The sequence below is a fragment of the Salvelinus alpinus genome, chromosome 12 (genome assembly GCF_045679555.1).
Source record: "Salvelinus alpinus chromosome 12, SLU_Salpinus.1, whole genome shotgun sequence".
NCBI classification, from domain to species: domain Eukaryota; kingdom Metazoa; phylum Chordata; class Actinopteri; order Salmoniformes; family Salmonidae; genus Salvelinus; species Salvelinus alpinus.
The window spans coordinates 51,673,321-51,691,932 of record NC_092097.1 but is presented as its reverse complement, the minus strand read 5'-3'; the positions used below and the strand labels follow the sequence as shown (position 1 = coordinate 51,691,932).

At 43.7% G+C, this 18,612-nt stretch overlaps 1 protein-coding gene across 4 annotated transcripts in view; it reads left to right on the top strand.

Annotated features, from left to right (window-relative positions):
- The window catches only part of LOC139536327 (integrin alpha-7-like), an 82,587-nt gene extending 65,316 nt beyond the window's left edge, over positions 1 to 17,271 (top strand). For 2 of the 4 annotated variants that reach the window (XM_071336771.1, XM_071336770.1), the window contains exons 17-22: positions 4,348 to 4,566; positions 4,807 to 4,923; positions 7,765 to 7,878; positions 11,791 to 11,889; positions 12,329 to 12,454; positions 14,757 to 17,271. In XM_071336771.1, coding sequence (XP_071192872.1) covers positions 4,348 to 4,566; positions 4,807 to 4,923; positions 7,765 to 7,878; positions 11,791 to 11,889; positions 12,329 to 12,454; positions 14,757 to 14,918 — 837 coding nt within the window. In that variant the 3' untranslated portion in view covers positions 14,919 to 17,271. Of the gene's footprint in view, positions 1 to 4,347; positions 4,567 to 4,806; positions 4,924 to 7,764; positions 7,879 to 11,790; positions 11,890 to 12,328; positions 12,455 to 14,109; positions 14,248 to 14,756 lie in introns of all 4 variants that reach the window. The other 2 variants (XM_071336773.1, XM_071336772.1) reach the window with 2 other exon arrangements.
- Positions 17,272 to 18,612: the final 1,341 nt, after the last annotated feature.

Here is an 18,612-nt window from a genome sequence, read left to right as displayed (position 1 = left end):
AGATCCCTCACTTCCAAGGCAGTTATAGTCAATTAACTAATCACTGATCATAATCTTGATGTGATTGGCCTGATTAAAACATGGGTTAAGCCTGATGAATTTACTGTGTTAAATGAGGCCTCTCCTCCTGATTACACTAGTGACCATATCCCCCGAGAATCAAGCAAAGGTGGAGGTGCTGCTAACATTTACAATTGCAAATTTATATTTACACAAAAAAAGACTGCGTTTTCGTCTTTTGAGCTTCTAGTCAGTCTACTCAATCACTTTTTATAGCTACTGTTTACAGGCCTCCTGGGCCGTATACAGCGTTCCTCACTGAGTTCCCTGAATTCCTATCGGACCTTGTAGTCATGGCAGATAATATTCAAATTTTTTGTGACTTTAATATTCACATGGAAAAGTCCACAGACCCACTCCAAAAGACTTTGAGTCATCATCAAGTCAGTGGATTTTGTCCAACATGTCCTACTCACTGCCACAGTCATACCCTGGACCTGGTTTCGTCCTGTGGAATAAATATTGTGAATCTCAATGTTTTTCTTCATAATCCTGGACTATCGGACCACCATTTTATTACGTTTGCAATCACAAGAAATAATCTGCTCAGACCCCAACCAAGGATCATCAAAAGCCGTGCTATAAATTCTCGGACAACCCAAAGATTCCTAGATGCCCTTCCAGACTCCCTCCACCTACCCAAGGATGTCGGTGTACAAAAATCGGTTAACTAACTGCGGAACTAAATTTAACATTGCATAATACTGTAGATGCAGTCGCACTGCTAAAAACAAAAAACATTTGTCACAAGAAACTAGCTCCCTGGTATACAGAAAATACCCAGGCACTTGGAAAATTGGAATGGAAATGGCTGTCACGGCCGTCGAATGAAGAGGACAAAAGCGCAGCGTGGTAAGCGTACATATTCCTTTTTATTAGGATGACGCCGACAAAAACAATAAACAATATAACAACCGTGAAGCTTAAAGCTATAATGCCACAAACAAAGACAACTTCCCACACTGAAAGGAGGGAAAGGGCTACCTAAGTATGGTTCCCAATCAGAGACAACGATAGACAGCTGTCCCTGATTGAGAACCATACCCGGCCAAAACATAGAAATACAAAATCATAGAAAACAAAAACATAGAATGCCCACCCCAAATCACACCCTGACCAAACAAATAGAGACATAAAAAGGTTCTCTAAGGTGACAATGGCGCTCCACCAAACTGAAAGTCTTCTGACTAGCTTGGAAAGAGAGTGTTGTGCAATATTGAAGAGCCCTCACTGCTGCTAAAATTATCCTATTGTTCCAACCTAATTGAGGAGAATAAGAACAATCCTAAATGTATTTTTGATACTGTCACAAAGTCTGCACAACTCTGCCAGGACCTACAGTAGGATCAATGGAGACAAGTTTTTTAATCCTATATCTCTTTACACATTCATGAACATAGTCATGGCCTCAAAACCTTCAAGCTGCATACTGGACCCTATTCCAACTAAACTTCTGAAAGAGCTGCTTCCTGTGCTTGGCCCTCCTATGTTGAACATAATAAACATCCCCCTATCCACCGTATGTGTACCAACCTCACTAAAAGTGGCAGTAATAAAGCCTCTTTTGAAAAAGCCAAACCTTGACCCAGAAAATGTAAAAAACTATCAGTCTACATCGAATCTCCCATTCCTCTCTCAAAAAAAGAAGCTGTTGTGCAGAAACTCACTGCCTTCCTGTTGATAAATAATTTACACGAAACGCTTCAGTCTGGTTTTAGACCCCATCATAGCATTGAGTCAGCACTCGTGACTGCGGTAAATTACCTTCAAATGGCGTCAGACCAAGGCTCTGCATCTGTCCTTTTGATCCTAGACCTTAGTGCTGCTTTTGACACCATCGATCACCACATTCTTTTGGAGAGATTGGAACCCCTAATTGGTCTACACGGACAATTTCTGGCCTGGTTTAGATCTTTTCTGTCGGAACGATATCAGTTTGTCTCTGTAAGTTTTGCTGTTCCTCAATGTTTAACTTTAGGACCACTATAGTTTTCACTATATATTTGACCTCTTGGTGATGTCATTTGGAAACATAATGTTAACTTTCACTGCTATGCGGATAATACGCAGCTGTACATTTCAATGAAACATGGTGAAGCCCCAAAATTGCCCTCCCTGTGTTTCAGACATAAGGAAGTGGATGGCGGCAAATGTTTTACTTTTAAACTCGGACAAAACAGAGATGCTAGTTCTAGATCCCAAGAAACAAAGAGATCTGCTGTTTGATCTGACAATTAATCATGATTGTTGTACAGTCGTCTCAAACAAAACTGTGAAGGACCTCGGCTTTACTCTGTCCCTGATCTCGCTTTTGACGAACATATCAAGAATATTTCAAGAACATATCAAGAATATTTCAAGGACAGCTTTTTTCCATCTTTGTAACATTGCAAAATCTGCGTCAGTCATGCACTCTGAGGTGTAAGGCTGAGAGCTCGATGACACAAAGAGTACAGAGTATAGTCAAACTATCTCATGCACGCATATAGAAAACAAGTGATCTTGTATGTGTACGTGTGTGGAGAACGAGATGAAACTAGGGTAAAAGGTGCCGACTAACTGTGAATTGGTCGTCTCGTTCTGTAGCAACAGCTAGTTATTATGGACTTCTAGTGAGGTGTCAAAACAACAGGGAATCACTCTAGACAGTTTTTCTGAAGTAGATCAACGGTTCCATGAATTGGGCAAGCAAGTGCCTTTAGCCTGTCTGCCCAGAGGGTGTGTGGTTGCACACCCACACACACACGTATGAACTTTTGGGAATGCAAGAAGCCATACAGCCTTAAAAAGATCTTTCAATATACAAGCATTGTCCCTAGAATTTCTAAGCAAACAGCCGGAGGCAGAGCTTTCTACTATAGAGCTAAATGTTTATGTAATGGTCTGCCTATCCATGTGAGAGACGCAGACTCGGTCTTGACCTTTAAGTCTTTACTGAAGACTCATCTCTTCAGTAGGTCTTATGATTGAGTGTAGTCTGGCCCAGGGGTGCGAAGGTGAACGGAAAGGCACTGGAGCGACTAACTGCCCTTGCTGTCTCTGCCTGGCCGGTTCCCCTCTCTTGACTGGGATTCTCTGACACTGGCTTACTTGTGCTCTTCCATGCCATTCCTAGAAGGGGTACGTCAAGTGAGTGAGTTGAGTCACTGAAGGGATCTCCTGTCCGGGTTTGTGACCCCCCCTTGGGTTTCTGCGGTGGAGGAGATCTTCGTGGGCTATACTCAGCCTTGTCTCAGGGTAGTAAGTTGTTGGTCTGCGTATATCCCTCTAGTGGTGTGGGGGCTGTGCTTTGGCAAAGTGGGTGGGGTTATATCCTGCCTGGTTGGCCCTGTCCGGGGGTATCGTCGGGCGATGCCACAGTGTCTCCTGACCCCTCATGTCTCAGCCTCCAGTATCTATGCTGCAATAGTTTATGTGTAGGGGGCTAGGGTCAGTCTGTTATATCTGGTGTAATTCTCCTGTCTTATCCGGTGTCTTGTGTGAATTTAAGTATGCTCCCTCTAATTCTTACCCTCTCCTGCCCTCCCGGAGGACCTGAACCCTAGGACCATGCCTCAGGACTACCTGGACTGATGACTCCTTGCTGTCTGTCCCCAATCCACCTGGTCGTGCTGCTGCTCCAGTTTCAACTGTTCTGCCAGAGGCTATGGAACCCTGACCTGTTCACCATATGTGCTACCTTGTCCTGGACCTGCTGCTTTCTACTCTCTCTCTCTACCGCACCTGCTGTCTCTAACTCTGAATGCTTGGCTATGAAAAGCCAACTGACATTTACTCCTGAGGTGCTGTTGCACCCTCTACAACCACTGTGATTATTATTATTTGACCCTGCTGGTCATCTATGAACATTTGAACATCTTGGCCATGTACTGTTATAATCTCCACCCGGCACAGCCAGAAGAGGATTGGCCACCCCTCAGAACCTGGTTCCTCTCTAGGTTTCTTCCTAGGTTCCTGCCTTTCTAGGGAGTTTTTCCTAGCCACCGTGTTTCTAAAAATCGAATCAAATAAAATGTTATTTGTCACATGCGCCGAATACAACAGGTGTAGACCTTAGTCCATAGCACTTTGTGACATCTGCTGATGTAAAAAGGGCTTTATAAATACATTTGATTGATTGATTGATAATGTAACACAGGGATATATTTCTATGGCTTTGGACCTTGGAAGATATAAGATACAAAGCTATGCAGTGTTGTGAAGAGAGCAATATATTCATATTCTGGTGTGTTTTTGGTGTGCTTTTTTTCATTCAGTTACCTATTCAACCCTTCATGTTTTGATCAGGTGACCAACACCGGGCCGTCCCTGCAGACTCTAGGCTCCGCCTTCCTCAACATCATGTGGCCTCACGAGCTGTCCAATGGGAAGTGGCTCCTGTACCCCACTGCTCTCCACTTCCATGGCCATCCAGAAACACCCTGTACCCCCCATACCTCCCTCAACCCACGCAAGTTCTCCCACAGTTCTCCTTCTGACGACCAGCCACAGGCAGCAGGCCTGAAGGTAGGATTTTAGTGGTCTTGAGCCATAAGGGGTTCCATAAATGGAGAACAATATTGTCCATAAATAACCCCATTGGACAAAAAGGGGTACACTTCCTCACACTCATGAGCTAAAGCATAATTATATTGTTTGCCTAACACGAAGTATTGTTGTGGTTTCATGAGATGTAAAAAAATATATATATATTTGATATACGTGATGTAATGTGTGTTGTCCTCTGCTTCATGTCCCTGTGAGCAGGCCAGGAGGAAGGGGCGTTCCAACCCAGAAGAGGAGGGCCATGTGATGACCAAGAGCAGTCTGGGTAGGACTACGCCTGCTGTGGCTGCCTCAGAGAGACGCAAGTCACTCAAACTGGTGAGAGAGAGAGTGAGGGAAGGACAGAAAGTGAGAGTGAGAGAGATGGCAGAGAAAGAGAGGGACAGGGAAAGGGGGATACCTAGTCAGTTGTACAACTGAATGCCTTCAACTGAAATGTGTCTTCCGCATTTAACCCAACCTCTATGAATCAGAGAGGTGCTGGGGGACAGGGAACAAGAGGGATTACAATGGGGTTGTAACCATTGTTGGGGAAGCTACTCTGAAAACATAGTTTACCAAGTTACCAGTTACTTCACACTGGAAGAACTTAAGCTACACTAAAGCTACAGTGGCAAGAAGAAGTATGTGAACCTTTAGGAAATACATGGATTTCTGCATAAATTGGTCATAAAATTTGATCTGATCTTCATCTAGGTCACAACAATAGACAAACACAGTCTGCTTAAACTAATAACACACAAACAATTCTATGTTTTCATGTCTTTATTGAGCACACCGTGTAAACATTCACAGTGCAGAGTGGAAAATGTATGTGAACTCTTGTATTTAATAACTGGTTGATCCTCCTTTGGCAGCAATAACCTCAACCAAATGTTTTCTGTAGATGCGGATCAGACCTGCACAACGGTCAGGAGGAATTTTGGACTAGTTCTCTTTACAAAACTGTTTCAGTTCAGCAATATTCTTGGGATGTTTGGTGTGAGCTGCTCTCTTCAGGTCTTGCCACAGCATCTCAATTGGGTTGAGGTCAGGACTCCAGAAGGAGTATTTTCTTCTGTTGAAGCCATTCTGTTGTTGATTTACTTCTGTGTTTTGGGTCGTTGTCTTGTTGCATCACCCAACTTCTGTTGAGCTTCAATTGGCGGAGAGAAAGCCTAACATTCTCCTGCAAAATGTCTTGATAAACTTGATGATAGCAGGCTGTCCAGGCCCTGAGGCAGCATAGCAGCCCCAAACCATGATGCTCCCTACACCATACTTTGCAGTTGGGATGAGGTTTTGATGTTGATGTGCAGTGCCTTTTTTTCTCCACACATAGTGTTGTGTGTTCCTTCCAAACAACTCAACTGTAGTTTCATCTGTCCACAGAATATTTTGCCAGTAGCGCTGTGGAACATCCAGGTGCACTTTTGCAAACTTCAGACGTGCAGCAATGTTTTTTGTGGACAGTGGTGGCTTCTTTCGTGGTGTCCTCCCATGAACACCATTCTTGTTTAGTGTTTTACGTATAGCAGACTCGTCAACAGAGATGTTAGCATGTTCTAAAGATGTCTGTAAGTCTTTAACTGACACTCTAGGATTCTTCTTAACCTCATTGAGCATTCTGTGCTGTGCTCTTGCAGTCATCTTTGCAGGACGGCCACTCCTAGGGAGAGTAGCAACAGTGCTGAACTTTCTCCATTTATAGACAATTTGTCTTACCGTGGACTGATGAACATCAAGGCTTTTAGAGATACTTTTGTAACCCTTTCCAGCTTTATGCAAGTCAACAATTCTTAATCTTAGGTCTTCTGCGATCTCTTTTGTTCGAGGCATGGTTCACATCAGCCAATGCTTCTTGTTAATAGCAAATTCAAATTTTGTGAGTGTTTTTTATAGGGCAGGGCAGCTCTAACCAACATCTCCAATCATGTCTCATTGATTGTACTCCAGGTTAGCTGACTCCTGACTCCAGTTATCTTTTGGAGAAGTCATTAATCTAAGGATTCACATACTTTTTCCAACTTACTCTGTGAATGTTTAAATGATGTATTCAATATAGACAAACATACAATAATTTGTGTGTTATTAGTTTAAGCACACTATGTTTGCCTATTGTTGTGACTTAGATGAAGATAAGATCAAATTTGATGACCAATTTATGCAGAAATCCAGGTAATTCCAAAGGGTTCACATACTTTTCTTGCCACTGTATGTGTACACTCTTAGAAAAAAGGTGCTTTCTAGAACTAAAAAGGGTTATTTGGTTGTCCCCATAGCATAACCCTTTGAAGAACGGTTTTTGGTTCAAGTTAGAACCCTTTTGAGTTCCATGTATAACCCTTTCCACTGAGGGTTCTACCTGGAACCAAAAGAGTTCTAACTGGAACCAAAAAGGGTTCTACATGTAATCCACACTTAAGATAATACAGTTTACTGAACTAAAGCTACTTTGTGATATATTATCATATCTAAATCTGAAACGTCATAGACTACAAATCGTAAGAATAGATCACTTTGGAGTCAGATTTGAACAGAATCTGTCATTTATCCTATTAATCACATAAACAGAAGTGAGAAATAGGCAGGTCTGATCTACACCGCTACATGGTAAAATAGTAGCGTGTAGTTCCAGTGGTTATCTACACCGCTACATGGTAAAATAGTAGCGTGTAGTTCCAGTAGTTAGCTACACCGCTACATGGTAAAACAGTAGTGTGTAGTTCCAGTAGTTAGCTACACCGCTACATGGTAAAACAGTAGTGTGTAGTTCCAGTAGTTAGCTACACCGCTACATGGTAAAACAGTAGTGTGTAGTTCCAGTAGTTAGCTACACCGCTACATGGTAAAACAGCAGTGTGTAGTTCTAGTAGTTAGCTACACCGCTACATGGTAAAACAGTAATTAACTACCGGAAACACTACCTAGAGTTGAATTTAGTTCAACTACCATCAAGCTACTGTAAAATGTAGTTAAATTACTGGTTGAACTAGATGTAGCTCACTACTCCACAACACTGTTTGTAATCAGGCCAGCACCTTAGAAAACATCCCATAGCTCACGTGCTACAAACACGCCCCTAGAGCCCTGCACCTCAGCGCATCCATACTGATAGTTTGATTGAATCCCAACTCTGCTATTCTCAACGATGGTCTTCCCAACCCTCTCTGTGTGTAGGACTGTCTGCTGGGTTCAGCGCGATGTGTGCTGTTCCAGTGTCCTCTCCACAGCTTCTCTGACTCTGCTGTCCTCAAGATCCAGGGACGCCTTTGGAACAGCACCTTTCTGGAGGTAAAACACCACATCACCTATCACATTATGTTGTTATATGGTAATAACAAAGACTACTGTTCCCACGATGCAATTCACCCCACACAACGCGTGGTGTAACAGCACCTCCCTGAAGGTAAAACACCACATCACCTATCACATTATGTTGTTATGTGGTAATAACAAAGACTACGGTTCCCACGATGCAATTCACCCCACACAACGCGTGGTGTAACAGCACCTCCCTGAAGGTAAAACACCACATCACCTATCACATTATGTTGTTATGTGGTAATAACAAAGACTACTGTTCCCACGATGCAATTCACCCCACACGACGTGTGGTGTAACAGCACCTTCCTGAAGGTAAAACAAACAAACACATCACATTACATTTCCATTTTAGAAATTTAGCAGACACTGTTATCCAGAGCGACTTACAGTAGTAGTGTATTCATTTTAACATAACTAGCTGAGACTACATATCCCAATCATAGCAAGTACATTTTCCCTCCAAAAATTATTTATCATCAAAGTCAGTGCTAGTAGGAAAAAACAAGTGCCTTTTTTCCTTCTTTTTTTTTTTTTTAGCTTTTTCATCTTCAAATAGCTTACAGATAGCATTTTTATCTTACAATAATTGGTGAAACAACAACATATCACAGACGTAGCAAGAACATTTTCCCTCAGCAAAGTCAGTGCTAGTAGGAAAAAACAAGTGCTTTTTGAGCTTATAGCTTATAGATAGATAAAACCTGCTCTCATGTATTGTATTCCCCACAACAACACTACCCCTCAACAACACTACCCCTCAACAACACTACCCCTCAACAACACTACCCCTCAACACTACTACCCCTCAACAACACTACCCCTCAACAACACTACCCCTCAACAACACTACCCCTCAAACAACACTACCCCTCAACAACACTACACCTCAACAACACTACCCCTCAACAACACTACCCCTCAACAACACTACCCCTCAACACTACTACCCCTCAACAACACTACCCCTCAACACTACTACCCCTCAACAACACTACCCCTCAACACTACTACCCCTCAACAACACTACCCCTCAACAACACTACCCCTCAACAACACTACCCCTCAACAACACTACCCCTCAAACAACACTACCCCTCAACAACACTACCCCTCAACAACACTACCCCTCAACAACACTACCTCTCAACAACACTACCCCTCAACAACACTACCCCTCAACAACACTACCCCTCAACAACACTACCCCTCAACAACACTACCCCTCAACAACACTACCCCTCAACAACACTACCCCTCAACAACACTACCCCTCAACAACACTACCCCTCAACAACACTACCTCTCAACAACACTACCCCTCAACAACACTACCCCTCAACAACACTACCCCTCAACAACACTACCCCTCAACAACACTACCCCTCAACAACACTACCCCTCAACAACACTACCCCTCAAACAACACTACCCCTCAACAACACTACCCCTCAACAACACTACCCCTCAACAACACTACCCCTCAACAACACTACCTCTCAACAACACTACCCCTCAACAACACTACCCCTCAACAACACTACCCCTCAACAACACTACCCCTCAACAACACTACCCCTCAACAACACTACCCCTCAACAACACTACCCCTCAACAACACTACCCCTCAAACAACACTACCCCTCAACAACACTACCCCTCAACAACACTACCCCTCAACAACACTACCTCTCAACAACACTACCTCTCAACAACACTACCTCTCAACAACACTACCCCTCAACAACACTACCCCTCAACAACACTACCCCTCAACAACACTACCCCTCAACAACACTACCCCTCAACAACACTACCTCTCAACAACACTACCCCTCAACAACACTACCCCTCAACAACACTACCTCTCAACAACACTACCCCTCAACAACACTACCCCTCAACAACACTACCTCTCAACACTACCCCTCAACAACACTACCCCTCAACAACAACACCCCTCAACAACACTACCCCTCAACAACACTACCTCTCAACAACACTACCTCTCAACAACACTACCTCTCAACAACACTACCCCTCAACAACACTACCCCTCAACAACACTACCTCTCAACAACACTACCCCTCAACAACACTACCCCTCAACAACACTACCCCTCAACAACACTACCCCTCAACAACACTACCTCTCAAACAACACTACCCCTCAACAACACTACCCCTCAACAACACTACCCCTCAAACAACACTACCCCTCAAACAACACTACCCCTCAACAACACTACCTCTCAACAACACTACCTCTCAACAACACTACCCCTCAACAACACTACCCCTCAACAACACTACCCCTTAACAACACTACCCCTCAACAACACTACCCCTTAACAACACTACCCCTCAACAACACTACCCCTCAACAACACTACCCCTCAACAACACTACCCCTCAACAACACTACCCCTCAACAACACTACCCCTCAACAACACTACCCCTCAACAACACTACCCCTCAACAACAACACCTCTCAACACTGTGGCCATTACTCTGTCATAGCCCCAACCTTTCATGTCTCTGCTTGGCACGTTTTCCTGAAGCACCACTTAATGCAAAGTGTATGTTAAATAATAGCATTTGTATTGCTGAAACAGTAACTGTGAAAGGGCATTATGAAGGAGCGAGAGCCGATCACAGACTGTAACTACAAGCCAACACGAGGGACACTTGCATTTTATTTTGACAATGTACTGTATAAATCAGCATAAGCCATCATTATAGGTGTTCCTTGTCATTCATTGTAAATAAAACAATGAGGAATGAGTCATAGGAGTTGGCTAAAGCACAAAGTGATCTCGGTCTCTTGCCAGGCTAACCTATTATTGACCATCTCATATAAATATATTGTTGATAATGTCAGTGATTTTGTTTGGCCAGTGTAATCTCCTCTCCTTAGTAAATGTCTGTGTTGATGAAGTCTTCTCTGCTTCTAAAGGGGTCTAGGCTGGCCCGCTATAAAGCACGTTGTGCCAAGACAACTACTGATGTTAAAAGGGATTTCTGTAACCTTTGATGGACACATCATTTATTGATGTGATCTCTTGCCGTCAGGAGTTTCCTTCAGACCAAGTTCTGGAGTTACTGGTCAGAGCCACGCTAATCTCCTTCACCTAGTAAATGACTAGTGTTAATCTTCTCTATCCTTTCTTCTCTCTCCTCTCTCTCTGTCTCTCTCTCTCTCTCTCTCTCTCTCTCTCTCTCTCTCTCTCTCCTCTCCTCTTTTTCATGTATCTCTCTCTCTCTCTCTCCTCTCTCTCTCTCTCTCTCTCTCTCTCTCTCTCTCTCTCTCTCCTCTCCTCTTTTTCATGTATCTCTCTCTCTCTCTCTCTCTCTCTCTCTCTCTCTCTCTCTCTCTCTCTCTCTCTCTCTCTCTCTCTCTCTCTCTCTCTCTCTCTCTCTCTCTCTCTCTCTCTCTCTCTCTCTCTCTCCTCTCCTCTTTTTCATGTATCTCTCTCTCTCTCTCTCTCTCTCTCTCTCTCTCTCCTCTTTTTCATGTATCTCTCTCTCTCTCTCCTCTCTCTCTCTCTCTCTCTCCTCTCCTCTTTTTCATGTATCTCTCTCTCTCGCTCTCTCTCTCCTCTCTCTCTCTCTCTCTCCTCTCTCTCTCTCTCTCTCCTCTTTTTCATGTCTCTCTCTCTCTCTCTCCTCTCCTCTTTTTCATGTCTCTCTCTCTCTCTCCTCTCCTCTTTTTCATGTCTCCGTCTCTCTCTCTCTTTCTTCTCTCTCTCTCTCTCTCTCTCTTTCTCCTCTTCTTTTTCATCCCTCTCTTCTCATCTCTCTCTCTCTCTCTCTCTCTCTCTCTCTCTCTCTCTCCTCTCCTCTTTTTCATCCCTCTCTTCTCATCTCTCTCTCTCTCTTAGGAGTTCCCATCAGTCAGTGCTCTGGAGCTGCTGGTTAGAGCCAACATCACAGTCAAGTCCAGCATCAAACACTTGGTGCTGAGGGATGCTGCTGCACAGGTATCAAACACACACTGAGACACACACACTGAGACACACACACTGAGACACACACACTGAGACACACACACACACACACACACACACACACACACACACACACACACACACACACACACACACACACACACACACACACACACACACACACACACACACACACACACACACACACACACACACACACACACACACACACACACTGAGAGACACACACACACACACACATACACACTGAGAGATACACATACACAGAGACACACACACATACACACACTTAGACACACACACACACTCTTAACTGTTAACATGAATAACTAGAGCCATGAGTTTTCCCTGATCACATGACCTGACCAGGAAAAGACTCTGTGTTCTAACTACTAGAGACACATACACAGTAAAGACACTTCACAATAAAACATTCATATATTCCCTGTAGGTCCCAGTGATGATTTACCCAGAGGTTGGTCTGACTGCCCAGTACTGGATCCCCTGGTGGTGGATTCTCATAGCCATCCTGGCTGGTATCCTGGTGCTGTCTCTGCTGGTCTGCATCCTCTGGAAGGTACCAACACCTAGTATAACACAGAATAAACACCTCTATTACTGTTCCTACATATCTCTATTATCCTGGTGCTGTCCCTGCTGGTCTGCATACCGTACCTATGGCACATTAGTTACTGTACCTACATACAGTATAAATACACAAGTATGTGGACACCCCTTCAAATTAGTGGATTCAGCTATTTCAGATGTAAAAAAAATCGGTTGCAACACTCACTACCGAGTTCCAAACTGCCTCTGGAAGCAACGTCAGAACAAGAACTGTTCGTCAGGGGGCTTCATGAAATGGGTTTCCATGGCCGAGCAGCCGTACACAAGCCTAAGATCACCATGCACAATGCCAAGCGTCGGCTGGAGTGGTGTAAGGCTCGTCGCCATTGGACTCTGGAGCAGTGGAAACGTGTTCTCTGGAGTGATGAATCATGTTTCACTATCTGGCTGTCCGACGGACTAATCTGGGTTTGGCGGATGCCAGGAGAACGCTACCTGCCTGAATGCATAGTGCCAACTGTAAAGTTTGGTGGATGAGGAATAATGGTCTGGGGCTGTTTTTCATGGTTCATGTTTGGCCTCTTAGTTCCAGTGAAGGGAAATGTTAACGCTACAGCATACAATAACATTCTAGACGATTCTGTACTTCCAACTTTGAGGCATGAGTTGGTGGAAGGCCCTTTCCTGTTTCAGCATGAAAATGCCTCCATGCACAAAGTGATGTCCATACAGAAATGGATTTTCGAGATCGGTGTGGAAGAACTTGACTGGCCTCTATAGAGCCCTGACCTCAACGAACACCTCTGGGATGAACTGGAACGCCGACTGCGAACCAGTCCTCATTGCCCGACATCACTCCCAGAAGAGTGGAGGCGGTTATAGCAGCAAAGGAGGGGGGACCAACATCCATATTAAAGCCCCTGATTATGGAGTGAGATGTTTGACGAGCAGGTGTCCACATACTGTTGGTCATGTGGTGTATCTCTACTATCCTGGTTGGCATCAGGCTGCTGGTTCTGCTGGCCTGCATACTCTGGAAGAAAGAAAACGGGTTACTTTTTATTTTTATTCTCACATCCACCGGATAGGTGCGGTGAAATGTGTTGTTTTACACATACAAAAAATGTACATCAGCCAACTTATATCTATTTCCATTATTATCTTATCATTCAATGTCTTTGATATTGCCATCTGCGCCATCTGTTTGTGACAAGTCTGCTCTCTCCTCTAGTCCATCTCTCCTTCTCTCTCTTGTCTAGTCCATCTCTCCTTCTCTCTCTTGTCTAGTCCATCTCTCCTTCCCTCTCTCTCTAGTCCATCTCTCCTCCCCTCTCTTCTCTAGTCCAGCTCTCCTCCCCTCTCTTCTCTAGTCCTTCTCTCTCTTCTCTAGTCCTTCTCTCTCTTCTCTAGTCCATCTCTCTCCCCTATCTTCTCTAGTCCATCTCTCCTTCTCTCTCCTCTAGTCCATCTCTCTTTTCTCTAGTCCATCTCTCCTCCCCTCTCTTCTCTAGTCCATCTCTCCTCCCCTCTCTTCTCTAGTCCATCTCTCCTCCCCTCTCTTCTCTAGTTCATCTCTCCTCTTCTTTACTTTTTTTCAAACTGCGTTCTCTCTCTTCCTCCCTCCATATCTCTGTTGTAACTCCCCCTCCTCCTCCTCCTCCCCAGTGTGGGTTCTTCAAGCGTACAGAGCGCCGCCCGCAGTACGAAACAGAGTACTACCATGCCCACATGCATGCTCAGCCCTCTGAGGTTGAGAAGCAGGCGTCAGACCAATAGGTTTCTGCCCTCTCCTCTCTCCAAGTGGTAAAGCCATGCACCCTGGCCTGCTCTGCACCCTGGCTTGCTCTGCACCTTGGCCTGCTCTGCACCGGCCTGTCAGTGCTGTGACTTTGCCTGAGTTGTGATCTGTAAACCTCTGTATACCTGAAACAAGTTCATCCTGGCGTTGTAGGAGGTTGTTTACATGTTCTCTTCCTGATGAGATTGTCCTTCCTGTTCTATTCATGAATAATCTCATTTCATCTGGTCATATGTCTCCTGATTAGATTAGGTTAGAATGCCAAAGTGAACTTGTTTCTTGTTTCTCACAAAATGGCGGTGCTAGAGTGTGTTGACAGCATATGGGTATTATGTTGTGTGGTGTGTTTACTTTGCTTGTTGTGTGTCACCTGTTTTGTTCAAACTTTATGCAAATCACCTGGATGTTTTGGGCTTTTGTGGCACATGCACAATGTTTCAGAATCAGCAACCAAAAATCTTCCTTGGGTTGCATAGCAACATCAACCTAGTCTCTCTCTCTCTCTCTCCCACAGTGTGGTTTCTTCCGTCGGGTCCAGTATGAAGACAAAGTGCCTCAGTACCATGCGGTGAAGATCCCCCGTCAAGACCGGCCCCAGTTCCAGCAGAGCCAGCAGAAGGCAGGGGTCCTCCAGAAGAAGGAGTGGGCCACACACTGGAGCGACGGACGCTCCTGAACAACATCAACAAACAAGGACTAGAATAACAACAAACACCCATTCAACCCTACGGCACTCACTAACTCTGCAGTGGAACAAACGTGTGCAGACTGACCGTGTCACAACACTGTTGTGCACATTGAGGCTATGTCCCGATTCATCACCCTTCTTCTGAAGTGTGCACACTTCCCATCGTGGATTTATCAATGGTGAAAACTCGCTCAAGCCAATGGTATTCTACTGTATTCTACTGTATTCTTCTATATTCTACTGTATTGTCCTTTTAGAACGACTGGATCAATATTCTGAACTGCTACTGCTGACTGACTATCTGACTGACTGACTATCTGACTGACTGACTATCTGACTGACTGACTATCTGACTGACTGACTGACTATCTGACTGACTGACTGACTGACTATCTGACTGACTGACTGACTATCTGACTGACTGACTATCTGACTGACTGACTGACTGACTAGCTGACTGACTGACTAACTGGGGAGAATCTATATGTACCATGCCTTGCATTGGTGTTTACTGACTGTAATACTGCACACAGACTTCTGACTAGATCAGATTGATCAATACATATTAATAGACTGAACACTGACACTCAAATGGACTTTTACTGCTGACAGGCATCAATATTCACTGATCTTTTCTGATAGGCTAATAGATCAACACACACACACACACACACACACACACACACACACACACACACACACACACACACACACACACCCTTATTTCAAAGCCAATGCCTATGACTCGGACTGCTTCTTGTCATAACTACTGTACTGTAAGATCGAAAAGGGCAAAGGAAAAACGATGTTTATATATTATTGTTTAGCGTTTTAATTTGAGTCACTGTAATACTACTGTTGGTACAGCGTTATAATGAGAATGATCTGACAACACCAGCTCCCGTTTAGATAAGATGGATCAGAACACGTTAGTCTGTTGTCTTTTTCAAGTCCTTAGGGTCTTATTCATTAGGACACACCGTGGTAAAACGTTTCGCAATGGAAAACCAAAGCAAGTGTTTCTTACAAAGTTCAGATTGTCCCTTCTGTTTTCTTCCATTTGGTACCTAATGAACACTGCCCAGCCTTCTGACTGCGCACCGCTATGGCCATAACATTGGAATCAGTTGAATTGATTGTGTTGTAACTAATTCAAGCACTGTGCCCTCTAGAGTTTAGGCTTTTGTTTTGTTTCGTGTCGGTCGGCTGTGAGGAACAGCCGTTGAGGAATTCACAATAACAATCCATCACCTGAACGATCTTGAAGAAAACACCTTCAACATAGGAAACAACAATATCGACAGCTTCAGCTCATGTTAGGAGATATTAGATACAAGCAAAGTTTATATTTGTGGTTGAGTACCACATTGTTCATGTACTTCACATATCCCCCTGCAGCCCCTTAGATGTCCTCAATAATTTGAAACCTTGATGGGAAAGATGATTGTAAATAATAATTTATTACAGTTTGTATTTACATAAAAGTGCCTTATGGCTTAATTCAAAAAGAGAGAGAATGAATTGGTAGGAAGAGGATGATAATTAACTTTGGAGCTACTGAAGGTTAACTGAAGGTTTACTGAAGGTTAACTGAAGTTTTACTGAAGGTTAACTGAAGGTTTACCGAAGGTTAACTGAAGGTTAACCAACGGTTAACTGAAGGTTTACTAAAGGTTAACTGAAGGTTAACCAAAGGTTTACTGAAGGTTTACTAAAGGTTAACTGAAGGTTTTCTGAAGGTTAACCGAAGGTTTACTGAAGCTTTACTGAAGATTTAAAGAAGATTTACCAAAGGTTTACTGAAGGTTTACTGAAGGTTAACTGAAGGTTTACTAAAGGTTAAGGTACATAATTTGTAGAGTGTTTCACGACCCAGTTTAAAACCTACAAGTAGGGCCTGGAGTTCTCTCTGGTCAGGTTACGTGGTCCGGATAAACTCCTGGCCCTATCACCCTTGAAGTGAATGGATATGAGAAGTTGAGCAGTGAGACTATGGTGGAATATACAGTGCTGTACACACACTGAATATACTGCCCTGTACACACAATACATATACAGCCCTGTACATACAATGAGAATACAGACCTGTACACACAATGAATATACGACCCTGTACACACAATGAGAATACGTCCTTGTTGTCTACTGGGCCTATGAGCATGTAGAGTCTACTTTGTGATTTAGAAATTGCTGGACAATCTTGTAATAAATGCATTAAAGAATATTGGTGTTGTTCAGACAAAAACATTTTTTGGGGGGGTCATGATTTGATTAATTTGTTTTACCATTGTAAATAGCAACAAAAGTCAAAGACTAATTAAATGAATTTAGTTTGAGAATCGACTGGGTTTGGTCCTTGTATTTCTGTCAAAATGCCAGAACCTGCTAAATGTCTTGTGGACACTAGATGGCATTAACACACTCTGGTTTGACTTGGCTTGGAAAGAGGGGATATATATATACAGTATACAAATCCCAAGAATACTTAAAATGTTTGTAAAAACTGTTGATATAGAAGAAAACTTTTTTTAGAGAATGTATGCAGAGGTATCCTCATTTAGAATAAATCGTACATTCAAAGGATGAAAGGATATGCTTTTTGTAATTGTAGACAGTATGTACTATATAGTACTGAGAGACAGTTGGCTTTTGTTCCTGTTATCTTAGTTAAATAGAATGACCTGCAAGGTTCAGATGCACCTCAGCTGTGGCATAAAACAGTGGTAAGTGGTAAGTCGCAAGCTGCCATTGTACCGGAGAACAAGCACCCACAAGCGGACTATTCGGCCACCCCATCTTTCCAGCACAGTATAGACCCCCCAGCAAGGTCGGAGAAGTGCCGTGCCATAGTTCTGCCCCTGCCTGCTATGAGAGTGAGCGAGTGAGCCAGCCAGCCAGCCCATTCATCCATCCGTCCCTCCCGTCGCAACCCAAACCTGTGGCTGCATCACTGCCTGGTATGGCAATATCACCGCATATCACAATATGTCTTTATTCACCTTTCATTTGTATTTTTGCACTGTCTCTACGCACACTCACAGGGCCCTACACACTCACACACACTGTCACTCCAACACACACACACACACACACACACACACACACACACACACACACACACACACACACACACACACACACACACACACACACACACACACACACACACACACACACACACACACACTGTCATTCCAACACACACAAACGCTGTCACTCCAACACACACACACACACACACACACACACACACACACACACACACACACACACACACACACACACACACACACACACACACACACACACACACACACACACACACACACACACTGTCATTCCAACACACACAAACACACTGCACTCCATCATCTGTTCACTCACACACCCACTCACATACATTCATACTGACTCTACACACACCCACTCACATACATTTATACTGACTCTACAAACACCCACTCACATACATTTATACTGACTCTACACACCCACTCACATACATTTATACTGACTCTACAGACACCCACTCACATACATTTATACTGACTCTACACACCCACTCACATACATTTATTCTGACTCTACAGACACCCACTCACATACATTTATACTGACTCTACACACCCACTCACATACATTTATACTGACTCTACAAACACCCACTCACATACATTTATAC